The 14,894-nt window shown below is 48.7% G+C and overlaps 3 protein-coding genes across 6 annotated transcripts in view; 2 read left to right on the top strand and 1 right to left on the bottom strand.

Moving 5' to 3' along the window:
- XPO5 (exportin 5) overlaps positions 1 to 5,231 on the top strand; it is a 53,390-nt gene extending 48,159 nt beyond the window's left edge. For both annotated transcript variants that reach the window (XM_073006015.1, XM_007972445.3), the window contains 5 exons: positions 693 to 775; positions 1,405 to 1,512; positions 1,651 to 1,788; positions 1,982 to 2,146; positions 2,620 to 5,231. In XM_073006015.1, the coding sequence (XP_072862116.1) occupies positions 693 to 775; positions 1,405 to 1,512; positions 1,651 to 1,788; positions 1,982 to 2,146; positions 2,620 to 2,757 (632 nt within the window). In that variant the 3' untranslated portion in view covers positions 2,758 to 5,231. The remainder of the gene's footprint in view (positions 1 to 692; positions 776 to 1,404; positions 1,513 to 1,650; positions 1,789 to 1,981; positions 2,147 to 2,619) is intronic.
- Positions 5,106 to 9,641, bottom strand: POLR1C (RNA polymerase I and III subunit C). Its single transcript, XM_007972478.3, has 9 exons — positions 9,451 to 9,641; positions 9,248 to 9,319; positions 7,188 to 7,295; positions 6,797 to 6,929; positions 6,444 to 6,563; positions 6,202 to 6,354; positions 5,855 to 6,004; positions 5,580 to 5,696; positions 5,106 to 5,441 (listed from the first exon to the last, which is right to left on the bottom strand). The coding sequence occupies exons 1-9, from the start codon at positions 9,517 to 9,519 to the stop codon at positions 5,323 to 5,325; spliced, it is 1,041 nt and encodes a 346-aa protein (XP_007970669.2). The 5' UTR covers positions 9,520 to 9,641; the 3' UTR covers positions 5,106 to 5,322.
- A 48-nt stretch (positions 9,642 to 9,689) lies between these two features.
- On the top strand, positions 9,690 to 14,803 carry YIPF3 (Yip1 domain family member 3). 3 transcript variants are annotated; one of them, XM_007972476.2, is made up of 9 exons: positions 9,690 to 9,904; positions 10,539 to 10,745; positions 10,933 to 11,039; positions 13,009 to 13,054; positions 13,191 to 13,283; positions 13,442 to 13,573; positions 13,763 to 13,876; positions 14,072 to 14,195; positions 14,320 to 14,803. In XM_007972476.2, exons 1-9 carry the CDS (start codon positions 9,824 to 9,826, stop codon positions 14,466 to 14,468), a joined length of 1,053 nt encoding a protein of 350 aa, XP_007970667.1. In that variant the 5' UTR covers positions 9,690 to 9,823; the 3' UTR covers positions 14,469 to 14,803. The 3 variants fall into 3 exon arrangements, with proteins under 3 accessions (XP_007970667.1, XP_072862130.1, XP_072862131.1); XM_073006029.1 differs by having other exon boundaries at positions 9,692 to 9,904; positions 10,521 to 10,745; XM_073006030.1 differs by having other exon boundaries at positions 9,702 to 9,904; positions 10,447 to 10,745.
- The last annotated feature ends 91 nt before the right edge of the window (positions 14,804 to 14,894 follow it).

The raw sequence follows: 14,894 nt of genomic DNA, 5'->3' as shown, positions 1-14,894 counted from the left end.
CCTTGCAGTCTGGAGAGGAGACATCCTACATCTAGTTGTCATCTCTGGACCAGCCCTCTTGCTGTGTGCCTCCATCATACTCCCACCTCCAAGCCTTTGCACTTGCTGGTTCCTCTGTCTTGGATGATTTTCTCCCAACCATATACGTGATCTATTCCCTTGCTTCATTCCAATGTCACCTCTTCCAAGAGATCATCCATGACCAACCTATCAAAAATAGTAACCCCAGCTACTCTGTATTCCTCTGCTTTATTCTTCTTAATAGCACTTGTCACTGCACATTATGTTTTTATTTATGTATTCCTTTCTTACGTATTTCCCATGTTAGAATGTAAACTCCCATCAGGGAAGGGATCTATTGTCCTATTCATTTTATCCCCAGTAACTAGATCAGTGCCTGGTACAGAGGGTGCTCAAATATTTGTCCGACAACAAAGTATCTTCAGTATTTGCAGCTTTTTGTGTTTCTGCCTAGAAGCTCCCGTTTCCCTCATGTATGGCTTGGGTGCATCTCTAGAAGATTGGCCATGGGCATGGGCTATTATTATGTGGAGGTGGGAGGGGTCCCAGTACTACTTAGCCACCAGTTAACCTAGAACACTCAGCTTTGCTTTTTTTGCGCTTCTGTCAGAACAAGATATTCTTCTCTGTTCTGAAAGGATGGAGCTTAACATTCTACTCTCTGATAACAGATGAAGAAATGATGGCCACAGAGGTCACCCCCTCAGCTATGGCAGAACTTACAGACCTGGGCAAATGTCTGATGAAGCATGAGGTGGGTAGAAGGAACAGGTGATACCTTTACTCCTTGCCCAGGTGGGGAGCCACCTTTTACTTTTCTTGCTCTATGGTGCTATCAAGAGTTTTTTGTAATACTCTTTTGTTATGTAAGTTCCTGGTTCTTAAGGCCCCAGAAAAAAACGAGGGAAAAGGTGCAGTGCCATGGTGTCTCCCATACCAGCATAGGCAGGGGCTCTCAGGAAAACACATAGTAGGCACACTGATGCAGATCCCTGGTGTTTAGCCTCCCCCAGCCAGGCCTGAGCTTTGTCTCCATCCTGCACATACAGGTTTTCTCACATTTTGGTTTTTTCTTTTTGACTGGCAATACACAAAAATAGAGGAAGTAAACTCACTTCTTTTATTTTTCCTGCTTTGCTATTTAAAACTCCAGCTCCTAAGCCAGGCATGGTGGCGCACACCTGTAGTCCCAGCTGTTTGGGAGGCTGAGATGGGAGAATAGTTTGAGCCCAGGAGTTCAAGACCAGCCTGGGCAACAAAACAAGGACCCCATCTTTAGAGGGGGGAGAAAAAAAAAACAACCTCCAGCTCCTGATGTATAATAATAATCAGAGAAAATTGTGCTGCTTTTCCCACTGTAATCCTTCATCCTTTCCTGTTCAGGATGTTTGTACAGCGCTATTAATTACAGCCTTCAATTCCCTGGCCTGGAAGGATACTCTGTCCTGCCAGAGGACGACCTCACAGCTCTGCTGGCCTCTCCTCAAACAAGTATGGTGGTTCACCCCTTTTCCCTGCCCCTCATAGAAGGTTTGGGTCATGCAGATTGACTAAATCATTCAGAAGAATTGGGGTGCTGAGGCCTTGAGAGAGGCCCCCTGTGGCCCTAAAGCACAGCTGTCTCCCCAGGTGCTGTCAGGGACACTGCTCGCAGATGCAGTTACGTGGCTTTTCACCAGTGTGCTGAAAGGCTTACAGATGCACGGGCAGCACGACGGGTGCATGGCTTCCCTGGTCCATCTGGCCTTCCAGATATACGAGGCGTTGGTGAGTGGGGAAAGCATGGGGCAGGATGGCTGCAGCTTTATCACTCAGTCTGCTTCTAGTCTCTTGGGCCTTATCCTAACTAAATCCAAGCACCTGCCAAATTGCTGGTGCTAGCTCTGAGAAATGGGTGTGGCAGGAAATGGGGAGGGTGGCAATAACCTACATCCAGTAAGTTTATTCCTGCTGGTATCAGCGCCCCAGGTACCTGGAGATAAGAGCTGTAATGGAGCAAATCCCTGAAATACAGAAGGACTCACTGGACCAGTTTGACTGCAAGCTTTTAAACCCCTCCCTGCAGAAAGTGGCTGACAAGCGCCGAAAGGACCAATTCAAACGCCTCATTGCTGGTTGCATAGGGGTAGGTCACGCACCTTCATTAGTGCACCCAACCCTCTTCTTAAATCATGTGTATGGGCAAACCTTATAAACCAAGTGTAGTTATTGACCATTATGGTGATATAATTTTTTTTTTTTTTTTTTTTTTGAGACAGGGTTTCATTCTTGTTGCCCAGGCTGGAATGCAGTGGTGCAATCTCAGCTCACCACAGCCGCCACCTCCTAGATTCAAACGATTCTCCTGCCTCCGCTTCCCAAGTAGCTGGGATTACAGGCATGCGCCACCACACCTGGCTAATTTTTTGTATTTTTAGTAGAGACGCGGTCTCTCCATGTTGGTCAGGCTGGTCTTGAACTCCTGACCTCTAGTGATCCACCCGCCTTGGCCTCCCAAAAGTGTTGGGATTACAGGCGTGAGCCACTGCGCCAGACCAAGAGAATCTTCAACTACTACTTAGGGCCCAGCATTAATTCTTTCTCATTTGTTTTCCACAGAAACCCTTGGGAGAGCAGTTCCGAAAAGAAGTTCACATTAAGAATCTTCCCTCACTTTTCAAAAAAACAAAGCCAATGCTGGAGACAGAGGTGCTGGACAATGATGGGGGTGGCCTGGCCACCATCTTTGAACCCTGAATCAATTTTTTGGGCATCCTTCCTCGGCCTTTCTTGTCATCTCTTCTTTCCCTTTGTAGCTAATCTCTAGGCCCTTCTTGCACTGCCACCTCACTTTCCACTATTGTTAGCCTGGAGAGAGATCCAGGTCTGGAGCTGGAGAGAACAGGCCCTGTGCAGGACCAGAAGTAATTATACTAAAGTATCAAGAAAGGGAGTTAGGGCTTAAACCATTCTGTCTAGATGTCCCAGATAGTTCCCATTCTACTTGGAGATTTGGCTTTTCCAAGAAAAGCTAGAGCAGAGCAGCCCTTCTCCCACAAGCCCTCCCACCCCTGTGCAGCCTGTACAGAATGGTAACTAGGGATGCTGTGCCCAACACTGCGACTAGCAAGGCTCGCAGCAAGTGCACAGCCCTCAACTACTTGTGCCAGAGTTTCTCTTGGACCACTCCAACTCCCACTGAGCCCTTTTGCTGCTGGGCTGGCAGGAAACTTGCCCCACTCCCTAAGGGGCACGTCTGGGTTAGGTGCTAAGTGCTGAAAAGAACTTGGCCAGTTCTCTCAACTTTGCTTTGGGCAAGAATCTGGTCACCTGATGGGACACATGGTATAGGCTACTGCTAAACTTGGCACAGTGTCAAGTATAGTACCTCCAAGGACCAGGGCTGGGCAGTCTTGAGTGCTAACATCCCCTTTAGAGCTCACACATCTTGCCCTTCCATGAATGACCCCTCAGTCTGGCTTCCCCAGCCTCAAGGTCCACTCAGGCACAAGAGCCACAGTACCCTAGAGAGTGTCACATGACACCATTGTCATCCAAGGATAAAACAGACCAACTAGGCTACATCTGTGATAAGCAGCTAGCAAAGCCACTGGTCTTCTAGGACTAAGACCAGGTGCCTTCCGCAATCTCATGGTCTTTCAGGTCCCTGGTTACTTTTCTCAAAGGCCATCTCCAAAAGAAAAAAATACATGCCTTTGCATCACAACCTGTACTGTGAGTCCATTCTAGAGGTCACTGAAAGGCCCTATAAACAGGACTCGGATATGGGACCTGGCCCTGACGTTATTACTGGCCATAAAGGCAGACTTAATCCATACAGAAACCAGTGTGTCCATGTGCTCTGCACAAAAACAGACCTGTTGTCCACCAATCCACTGACAAGAGGGTTTCCATGAGAGCCGAAGTGGACTGAAGCTACAGTGTTTAGCTGGTGCGGGCCACAGGCAGGGTCAGATTGGGAAGAGGCAAAGCTGAGGAAGCAGAAGTTGGAGTCTCATGTTGCTCCCTCCTCCTGTGTGGTGCTCTGGGTTCCTATGGATTGTGAAGGCGATCTCAAGAGTGTTTCCCTCCAAACCTGATAGCTGCCTATTCCTGTCTGGTTGGGGCTGTGGAGGGTGTAGTTGTATTTATTGTGTTGTAATATTTTTAACATCCTGTGACTTCATGCTAGAAGTTTTCTATTGTTTATAGAAACTTTTTGTAGAAACATTAACTCTAAAGCACATCTGCATGTCAGTAAAAGTCTCAGTTTCATACAGAAAGGGACCCATCTGCCTTTTTCAACCTAGTCTTAAAACCAGTGACATACTCCAGAGTTACTCCATGAGCACCCTGCAAAAGGGGACTGAACAGGAAGAAATGTGACTGATGAACCTGGTTTTTCAAGCTTTCTGAAATGGTGTGCCAGTTAGAAAAGGATTTCTATCCTGACACACCCAGACTAGGCAGCCCATACCATTCTCACAGTGTCTTTCGTATGTGGCTGCTGGGCCTGGCCCAAAGGAATTGCTACTATTCTTTGTTGGAGCTGTCAATAGCGACATGAACTTCCCTGGTAATCCGGGAGACAGGTGAAATGGCGCATTCACTCTAGCTTGAATGTTTTTCTAGGGGTTTGGCTGTGCTCCCAGAAACCACCTTAATTTGCCAATTCTCAGGAGGTGTTTTTTGTTGTTTTTGAGACAGGGTCTCACTGTTACCCAGGCTGGAGTGTACATCTGATGTTCTTAATTGCTAAAGGTCAAACCAGTTCTGAAGTGAGGACCTGTTTTTCATGGTGGCTCACACCTGTAATCCCAACACTTTGGGAGGCCCCAAGGCAGACAGATCACTTGAGGTCAGGAGTTTGAGACCACTCTGACCAACATGGTGAAACCCTCTCTCTACTAAAAATACAAAAAATTAGACATAGCCAGGCATGGTGGTACACACCTGTAGTCCCAGCTACTTGGGAGGCTGAGGCAAGAGAATTGCTTGAACCCAGGAGGAGGAAGTTACAGTGAGCAGAGATTGCACCATTGCACTCCAGCCTGGGCAACAGAATGAGACTCTGTCTCAAAAAACATAAAAGTAGTCTCAAAAAGTTTTGTTTGGACATGAGTTTATTTACATCTAAGGCCTTATAAAGGCCTAAAAGTCTCATTTTATGGCACATTTAACAAAATGTATTGATTAAAAATAAAGCTGGAATTGTCCCAGAAAACTCAGGATCCCTAGTCACACTGGGCTCTCTGTACAGCAGTCCTGTAGGGTGGGTCAGTCAGAACCCAAAGCTTCAGCTTGCCTCAGGAACATCCAAGCTCAGTCCATCTGAACCGCATCTAGTTCATCCAAGAAGCGCCGGCACTTCCCCATCAGTACTTTGATGGCTTCACTCACCAGCACATCTGGTGGCAACACCCCCGTTGACTCAACAGAGACTGGGGATCAAAGAGACACTTTAGCCTAGGCAGGGCTTGCCTGTAGAAAGCCCCTGTTACTCAAACTTCACATCTAGACTGGAAGGAAGCTGGAGCACCAAAGAGTACTGCCCACTCATCTCACCACTTCATACTCACAGATATAATGATCTCGAACCCGGGCAAGCCTCACAACCTTCTTTAGCTTCTCATGCCGGAAGATTTCTCTGCTGAAGGTATCCAGCCGGGGGTTGGCAACTCTGGCCACCTTTTTACCTAATGAGAACAAGCCATGTTTTTTTTATTCTTTTTTCTAATTTGCCCCTTGGTAGCAAACCATGTTATACTTTTAGGAACCCAGGGTTTTTATTTCTGTCACCTTCAAAGAAAATATAATTTAGGTCCTAACCTGAACAGCACCCCAAATACCACACCTTGGACTTCCTGCACCTCAATAACACCAGGTGAGAAGCACTTGCTCAGTTCTTCAGCTGCCTCCCCTTCCACGGGCTCAATGAGGGTGATGTCTGGCAGGAGCCTATAACTGGCTGTTGCCACTGGTGAAAACTTGGCATGATCTTTGCCTGGAGAGGAAGAGAGAAAGTGCCTATACGAAACCCTTCTAGGATTAGGAAGAATACTCTTCCTAAGCTGCTAACAGCAAAAGCACAATGCTCTTGGCTTTCTACCTGCCGGGAATATCTCAACTGAGTTCCCTAGTCAGCTTGCCCCACTGCAACCAAACTACCCCTCTTCCCAGAAAGGAACACAGGGTTCTCACCAATGCCCTTGACACAGTGCATGAGCAGGTCAATTTCTTGGCCAGGCCGCAGCTGAGCAATGAGGATGTCATCATGCACTGGTCGGATAGTGCCCTCTGGGAAAAGATCAGCCTGGTTCCCCAGGGGGATCCATGTCATATGCCTGGTATACACTGGAGGAAAAAAACGTCAAAAGATCTCAGTTCCTAAAACTAGCAGCCACCCACAGGTGGGGCCTCTTCCTCACCCTACCACTACTTACCTTTGTGGTTCACATACAGTTCGTTGGGGTCAGAGGAATCTTTAGCAGCATGGGGGTTCCGAGTGCATCTGACTTGGAGACGAAACTGTAGAGTATCTATCTCTGTGCCGTCTTCATCTCCTGCACAAATGGAGGGAGCTCTTAAGAAGAACTAGTAAACATCTGAGTGCCAGCACTATGCTGAATGCTTTACATATGTGTCCCATTTAATTACGGCAAACTTGGGAAGCCAAGGCAAGTGTTCTCACAGATGAAAAACACTGATGTACAAAGATAAGTAACTTACCCAACATCACAGTCAACCAGGATTTGAACCCAGACAGTCCACTTCTCCCAAAATTTCATTTTCTTACCTTGATTCCGATACTCAAAAAGACGGGGATCAGCATGAATGGGAATGAGCCCCAGACGGTGAGCAAGGATCTCATCCTGAACAATGGATGTATTATTGTATACCAGGACCTTCTCCACAGCCATAGTTGGCACCTGCCCAAGGAAAAATAACCACTTATCTGCAAAAACCCAAGAGACCCCCTACCTATCCCCACAACCCCACCCTCCAGAGGTAAGGAGCTATCTCTCTTCCTAGAATGTTTAATGAGAAATTTACAAAGAATGAGAAGGTAAAATGCTCAGCAAAATTCCAGGAAAAATGAGGGAAGGACAGCTTGAGACAATTCTCCAAGTGAGGTGTCAGTGCAGTTCCCAAAGCAACTCCAGCCTTGTCACCATGCCTGCCAATACCTCAGCTAACAGAATTCGTCGAAAAGCATTGGCAATGGCTGCGTCAATTCCCACCATGTCAAACTCCAGTGAGTTTTCATCCATGTGTACTACATCCACACGGAAATTCTAGAGGGACAGGAAAAACATTTAAGTGAAACCTGCTCTCTCTGTAATATCTCTTCATACCTCCCCCTTAGATAATTCCCTGAAGTATTATCCTCTCGTCCAAAAACCTCCCTTTGCCCAGATGTCTCTTATTAAATATTCTTTCTCGCCCAGTGTTTTAGTTTCATAAAAAGTCTCCATTTTTGTCGTCCATTCATTAAAACCCTATGCAATATGGCTTCCAACCAAACCATCCACAGAAGCTATTCCACTAAAGAACAGAAACTACCATAGTGCTTAGTCCTGTTGACACTACCCAGTCCTCTTACTAGACTTCTGTTATGCTTGACATTGATTAAAAAACCTCCTCCTGGCCCAGCACGGTGACTCACACCTGTAATCCCAGGACTATGGGAGGCCGAGGGGCGGATCACAAGGTCAGGAGTTTGAGACCAGCCTGGCTAGCATGGTGAAACTCCGTCTCTACTAAAAATACAAAAAATTAGCTGGGCATGGTGGCGCGTAGCTGTAGTCCCAGCTACTCGGGAGGCTGAGGCAGGAGAACTGCCTGAACCCAGGAGGCGGAGGTTGCAGTGAGCCAAGATTGCACCACTGCACTCCAGCCTGGGAGATAAGAGTGTCTCATGAAAAGGGGGGGAAAAAAAAAAATCCCCTTTTTTGAATGATTCCCCTGGTTTCTGAGCTCCACTCTTCTTCCGTCTCTGATGATCAACTTCCACCCATCTCTAAATTTGCCAGGTTCTCGTCTCTCTCCCAGGTCACCTTAACTGTACTAACAGTTTTAGCAACTATCTGTTCTGACAACTCCAAAAATTTTATCTCACTTCTGATCTCATTTCAAGCATGCAGTCTTCTAGCCTGCTAGATTTCTCCACATACAGAAAACAATGCATCATCATCCCTGTTCCCCAGACCCATTTCTCCACTCAGTAAATGATACCACAAAGCAAAAAGCAGTTCCCAAGCCAAAAAGTCATTTTATGCTACCCCCACAGCCTTTATCCAAGCAATCATAAATTTACCTTATATTCTTCCTTTGCTCTATTTCTACCATCAGTCTTAGTTCATATCTTCAACCTCAGCTTCCCTTACAACAGATCTGCCTGCTCCATATGATCCTCCTCAAACTCATTCCCTCCCAGCCATCAAGGTTGCAAATCTGATCATGTCTGCTTAAGAACTATTCAAGCTCCCTATCATCCACAGTGTGACACACTTCAATCTTGCCGACCACTCATGCCAGAACTACTTGGACATTCCCGGAGCACATGTCACAGAAGTCATAATTTTTTTTCAAGCATTAGCCTTTTTCATTGTTCATACTTTATTCCTTGTATCAACAGGTTAAAAAAGTAAAATTTTCCTAGGCACTGATTTACACATCATGTTTATAAGCTGCATAAAAGGTAACATTTAGGTCAGTTGCATAAAGGGTAACATTCAGTAACCTATTTAAATGCAATTTTAACCCTTATTTTAAGCTAAGTGAAACAATAATACAAAAGACTAAATACACACAAAACCTGCATATCCTGAACTTCACTGACGTGAAACTCAAATCTTTCATAATTCAACTCCTGTTTTTTTTTTTACTTACCATTCAAGCTTCAATTCAGATGTCCCCTCCTTTTGAAATGTTAAGTACCTCTCGGCCCCTCTTCCTGGTCTCAGCAGAATGCTCCCCACCCCAACCCTGCCGTCTTCATCGCCATCAACCACCTTCACCATAGATGCACTTGTTTTTACGCACCATTCCTCAACAAGACGGAACATCTTTGCAGAACTGGGTAGAAACCGTGGCTAATTTGGCCTGTAAACGGAGCGTCTAGCACATTGCTCAACAAACACAAACGGAGCGACCCCCAAAAGCAGCTGCTGAGACAGACACAGGCTGCTCAGACCACAGGGTCTGGCCTTCATAACCCTCCCCAGACAACTCTGGCCCCACTTACCTTCTCGAAGCGGTCCTGGTCCCAGGCATCATCATAACCGGAATAGTTTCCAGGAAAGTCAGTGGTATGGACCTAGAGCAAAGGGACGAGTTTGTCCACGAAGAGACAATGAGCCCACAGCTATCCCCACGCCAATCCCAAGACCCACCCCTGTTCCGCTCTCATTCCTCCCGCCCGAGCTCAAGACCACAAGGCTTACTTACATTGCGAACCCCAAACTCCCCTAGAACCACGCGGCCCCGCATCTCCTCCACCGCCTGAGAAGCCGCCATCTTCAATCTCTCCACGAGACTAGAGGGTCTATCTGGCGCGTGCGTCCTAGTAGCCTGGCTCCGTCTCCGTGGCAACGCGCCTTCTCCTGGAATTTAAGTATCGCGAGACTTTTCCCCGCCTCCGTCCACGTCCCCAGCCTCCGGAAGTTGGTTTTGTCCAAACATCCGGGCTTCTCATTTTTGTGTTCCGGCCGATCCCACCTCTCCTCGACCCGGGACGTCTCCCTCTCTGAGGCCCACGTCTCGCCCACTCCTCCGCGCGCGGGGCTAGCGCGGGCTTCAGCGACGGGAGCCTTCAAGGGACATGGCAACTACACCGGCGCCGGCGGGCGGCGCCCGAAATGGAGCTGGCCCGGAATGGGGAGGGTTCGAAGAAAACATCCAGGTAATGGCCCCAAGGCACTAGCTGCCAGCAACCCGAGGGCCGGCGATGTCCAGAAGTGTCTTGAGGATTCTCCCTGTGGGCCTGGAAGTCCGCTCCATTTGCAAAACTCTCTTCTTTGGGTTTTCGTGCCCACTAAAGTCAGTAGGATTAACATTGACCTGAAAGGGCCAGACTAGTACTCCAGCCTGAGGGTCTCGGGTCTCTGGGCCCGCTGGAGGCATTAGGAAGAAGGTATTCTTGGAACAAGTTAGGAAGTTGGTCGGGGTCAGGCATGGAGTGGGGTTGGGTGGGATTCACTGGCATTCGCTGAAAACATATTATGTGTATAGTTTTGTTTGGGGCTTAGGAAAGAAGGAAATGGGCACTTTTTCAGCCTTTTAGTCTTTGGTAGGTAAGGTAGGAAAAAGATAGGAATAGAAGACTAGTAGTATGTTTCCCAGGCTAGAAAATTCAGCCAAAGCTAGAAACCAAGAGTTCTGAGAGCATATGAGGGGGAATGGAGTGGCATGATCTGTAGTGATTCCGAGCCGTATCCTCAGCAGTGGAAGAACAAAGCCCTAAACCCTGGGATGAGCAGAGGACTTAATGGATGGAACAGAAAAGTCCTGCACTCTAGGAGCCATTGTCTTCACAGGGCGGAGGCTCGGCTGTGATTGACATGGAGAACATGGATGATACCTCAGGCTCTAGCTTCGAGGATATGGGTGAGCTGCATCAGCGCCTGCGCGAGGAAGAAGTAGACGCTGATGCAGCTGATGCAGCTGCTGCTGAAGAAGAGGATGGAGAGTTCCTGGGCATGAAGGGCTTTAAGGGACAGCTGAGCCGGCAGGTGGCAGATCAGGTAAGCATGATTGAATCCTCTGCAGGTGGAAAGGTATACCTAGATATGTCCCATGTTCTGGAGTTGGTGTTGGTGATGTTCGCCCCAGGTTGTCCAGTTAGAACCATGTAGAAACCAAGCGGAAAATAGGCAACAGGGTCTAGAACCAACAGTCCCACAATACCTATGCCCATCTTCCTTACTTCAGATGTGGCAGGCCGGGAAGAGACAAGCCTCCAGGGCCTTCAGCTTGTACGCCAACATCGACATCCTCAGACCGTACTTTGATGTGGAGCCTGCTCAGGTGCGGAGCAGGTGAGGAGCCTTCTCTTGAAGAAGCTTCCCTCCTAACACCTAGTCCTTTATGCACACTACAATCAGATTTCAAGCCCTGGGCTCTGGTGGGCTCCCCCTCTTCATGACCCCATCATCTCTCATCACTGCACCTGTCACTGAAACAAATAATAATAGCACACCAACTTTCTCCTTTTTTCCATCTAGCTGACTACTCATATTCCCTCAAAACCTATCTCAGATGTCACTTCCTCTGTTCCACATTCCTCAATCCCACCCCCAGTTTGTTCTCTCCTGGTGTTCCTATAGAACTTTGTGCTTGGCAGCCGGGTGCGGTGGCTGATGCCTGTAATCCCAGCACTTTGGGAGGCTGAGGCGGGTGGATCACAAGATCAGGAGATCGAGACCATCCTGGCTAACACAGTGAAATCCCGTCTCTACTAAAAATACAAAAAAAATTAGCTGGGCATGGTGGCGGACACCTATAGTCCCAGCTACTTGGGAGGCTGAGGTAGGAGAATGGCATGAACCCGGGAGGCAGAGCTTGCGGTGAGCCGAGATCGCGCCACTGCGCTCCAGCCTGGGCCACAGAGCTAGACTCCATCTTAAAAAAAACAAAAAAAACAAAAAACTCTGTGCTTGCCTCTAATAGACAGCACTTCACCACTGCTTTCCTTTCTTATTCCTGGAATCTTCCCCCCAGAGACCAACAGCATCTCAAAAGCAGGCTCTGTCTTGTTTATCTTTTTATTCCCAGCAGCAGAACAGTCTCAGAATCAAAATATCAGGGCATAGTTTTTGAGTGACTTTTCAAGAACTAGATTTAATCCTGGTTTGGTTTTTTTGTTCGTCCTTTAATCAATGCTAATCAAATACCCAGGACCACTCTGCAAGTATTTATTAAGCATTTGCTCTGTGCCAGACCCTATACTAATTGTATCTGGTTCAGTGGTGAAGATAGATAGGAGCCTTGCTCTTGAATGCAGTTACAGCACAGTATTCATGCTATGATGGGGCACACAGGAGGGATATGTGAGCCAAAGCAGGTTGGTGGGTGGGACAGGACAAGTTTCCCAGAGGAAGTAAAATCTAGCTAAAATCCAAGGTATGATTAGGAGCTAGCCACTTGAGAGAAGGGGCAAGTGACTGAATTTTCATACCACTTCACATACATTTTTCAAGAAAATGCTCGACAGTACCTGGAGGCACAGTTAAGCAGGAAGAGGAGGCGTTTTTACTATTCCCTCAGTAACACCTTTCATTCTAAACCTTCTATCTAGCCCGCTAGACTTTTCCCAGGGCTTCCTCATTATAGCCCTGAATTCTGGGTACTCTCTGCTAAGGTCTGCCTGTCTTGTCTTTTTATTTTGTTTTGTTTTTTTGAGGTGGAGTCGCACTCTGTCACCAGGCTGGAATGCAGTGGCGCGATCTCGGTTCACTGCAACCTCCGCCTGCCAGGTTCAAGCAGTTCTCCTGCCTCAGCCTCCTGAGTAGCTGGGACTACAGGCACCCGCCACCATGCCCAGCTAATTTTATGTATCTTTCATAGAGACGAGGTTTCACCATATTGGCCAAGCTGGCCCCTAACTGCCGACCTTGTAATCTGTCCGCCTCAGTCTCCCAAAGTGCTGGGATTACAGGTGTGAGCCACCGCGCTCAGCCTGCCGGTCTTTTCAAGGGGAGGGGGGCAGATGGATACATGGTTAGGCTCTCCGTCAAGGCCCAGCAGGGCTGAGTTCTCCATATAGCTGCTGTTTCAGTCAGCTAAGTTTCAGAGGGTTGTCCTTCCTGGAAGTTAATTTTAGGGGCAAGGAAATGATTTCCTCATTCCCTATCGGTCTTTACTACCCTGTTCTACCCTGTCATCCGACATGTCCTCTAGGCCAGGCCCCATTCCCTGGAGTTAGAGATGAATAAAATTCAGGCCTTGCCCTCCAGAACCTCATGGCCTCGGGCTGCCTCTGCTTTAATCTCTCCTCTCCTTTCCCAGGCTCCTGGAGTCCATGATCCCTATCAAGATGGTCAACTTCCCCCAGGTGAATAGGGGGTGGCACGTCTGGAGAGCGGGGGGAAGCACCAGGGCAGAGGGTGGGACCACCAGGCAAATCCTGGGAAGCCATAAAGAGACGAGCTGTTGTACCCTCCAGCCTGAATGAGTTGGTATATTGACAGAAAATTGCAGGTGAACTCTATGGACCTCTCATGCTGGTCTTCACACTGGTTGCCATCCTACTCCACGGGATGAAGACGTCTGACACTATTATCGTAAGCAGGACAGACAACTTTGGGGGGGTGGCTGCACTAGGTTGAAAGCTGCCTGAGGATGCGGTGGTGGAGTGAGACAGGAACCGCCCCTGCGGAAGGCCCTAGGTGAGGCTGAGATCAGAGGCCTCCTAGGACTAAGTAGAGCCTTCACCCCACAGCGGGAGGGCACCCTGATGGGCACAGCCATTGGCACCTGCTTCGGCTACTGGCTGGGAGTCTCATCCTTCATTTACTTCCTCGCCTACCTGTGCAACGCCCAGATCACCATGCTGCAGATGTTGGCACTGCTGGTAAGGAGCCAGGTGTGGTGGGCAAGAGTTAAAAAGAGGAGCCAGGCCTTGGTCTGCATCTGTCCTGGGGCCCCGAAGCCTGGAATGGGAGGAGTAGGCCAATGGACCATGTGTTTCCCACGGTCCCCATGAGAGGCCAGAAACCAGCCCAACCTGAGTGATTCCCCTCTCCACCATCCTCCTTCCCAGGGCTATGGCCTCTTTGGGCACTGCATTGTCCTGTTCATCACCTATAATATCCATCTTCACACCCTCTTCTACCTCTTCTGGCTTTTGGTGGGTGGACTGTCCACACTGCGCATGGTAAGCTGGGCAAGAGTCTTCCAGGGGTGGGCTGTCCTCCCAGGGAGTTGAAGAAGATAGCCTGGAGCTGTCCATCTCACAAAGAGCCCTAAATGGGAGGGAAGGGCCCAAAGATGGTTCTGCCCTGGGTGGGAGTGTCTTCCCCACTCCTCACTTTGGAGCCAGGCCCTTTGAGCTGTATTCTCATGGCCCTAGGTAGCAGTGTTGGTGTCTCGGACCGTGGGCCCCACACAGCGGCTGCTCCTCTGTGGCACCCTGGCCGCCCTACACATGCTCTTCCTGCTCTATCTGCATTTTGCCTACCACAAAGTGGTAGAGGGTAAGTGGCAGGAAGGCCTGGGTGGGGGAGAACGGGACAGCAGCTGCCTAGGGCAAGAAGCTGGATATCATGGTCAGTGGGCTGGGCCCATCTGACCCTTGCTCACCTTCCATCTTCCTTCCAGGGATCCTGGACACACTGGAGGGCCCCAACATCCCGCCCATCCAGAGGGTCCCCAGAGACATCCCTGCCGTGCTTGCTGCTGCTCGGCTTCCCACCACCATCCTCAACGCCACAGCCAAAGCTGTTGCGGTGACCCTGCAGTCACACTGACTCCACCTGAAATTCTTGGCCAGTCCTCTTTCCCACAGCTGGAGAGAGGAGGAAGACTATTAAAGGACAGTCCTGATGACATATTTCTTAGATGGGGTCTGCAGCTGCCACTGAGCTGTAGCTGCATTAAGTACCTCCTTGATGCCTGTTGGCACTTCTGAAGGGCACAAGGCCAAGAACTCCTGGCCAGGACTGCAAGGCTCTGCAGCCAGTGCAGAAAATGGGCCAGCTCCTCTGAGACCCCTCACCACCTACCCCTTCCTTCCTCTTTATCTCTCCCACACTGTCTTGCTAAATATAGACTTGGTAATTAAAATGTTGATTGAAGTCTGGAACTGCAGCGGCTGATCCAGTGGTCCTCCCTGTCATCCCACTTACTATATACTTTCATGCTCAGTCAGCAATGGTAATGTCGTATGTTCCCTT

The sequence above is a fragment of the Chlorocebus sabaeus genome, chromosome 17 (assembly GCF_047675955.1).
Source record: "Chlorocebus sabaeus isolate Y175 chromosome 17, mChlSab1.0.hap1, whole genome shotgun sequence".
In the NCBI taxonomy this organism is placed as follows: domain Eukaryota; kingdom Metazoa; phylum Chordata; class Mammalia; order Primates; family Cercopithecidae; genus Chlorocebus; species Chlorocebus sabaeus.
This window is presented reverse-complemented; position numbering and strand designations above follow the sequence as displayed.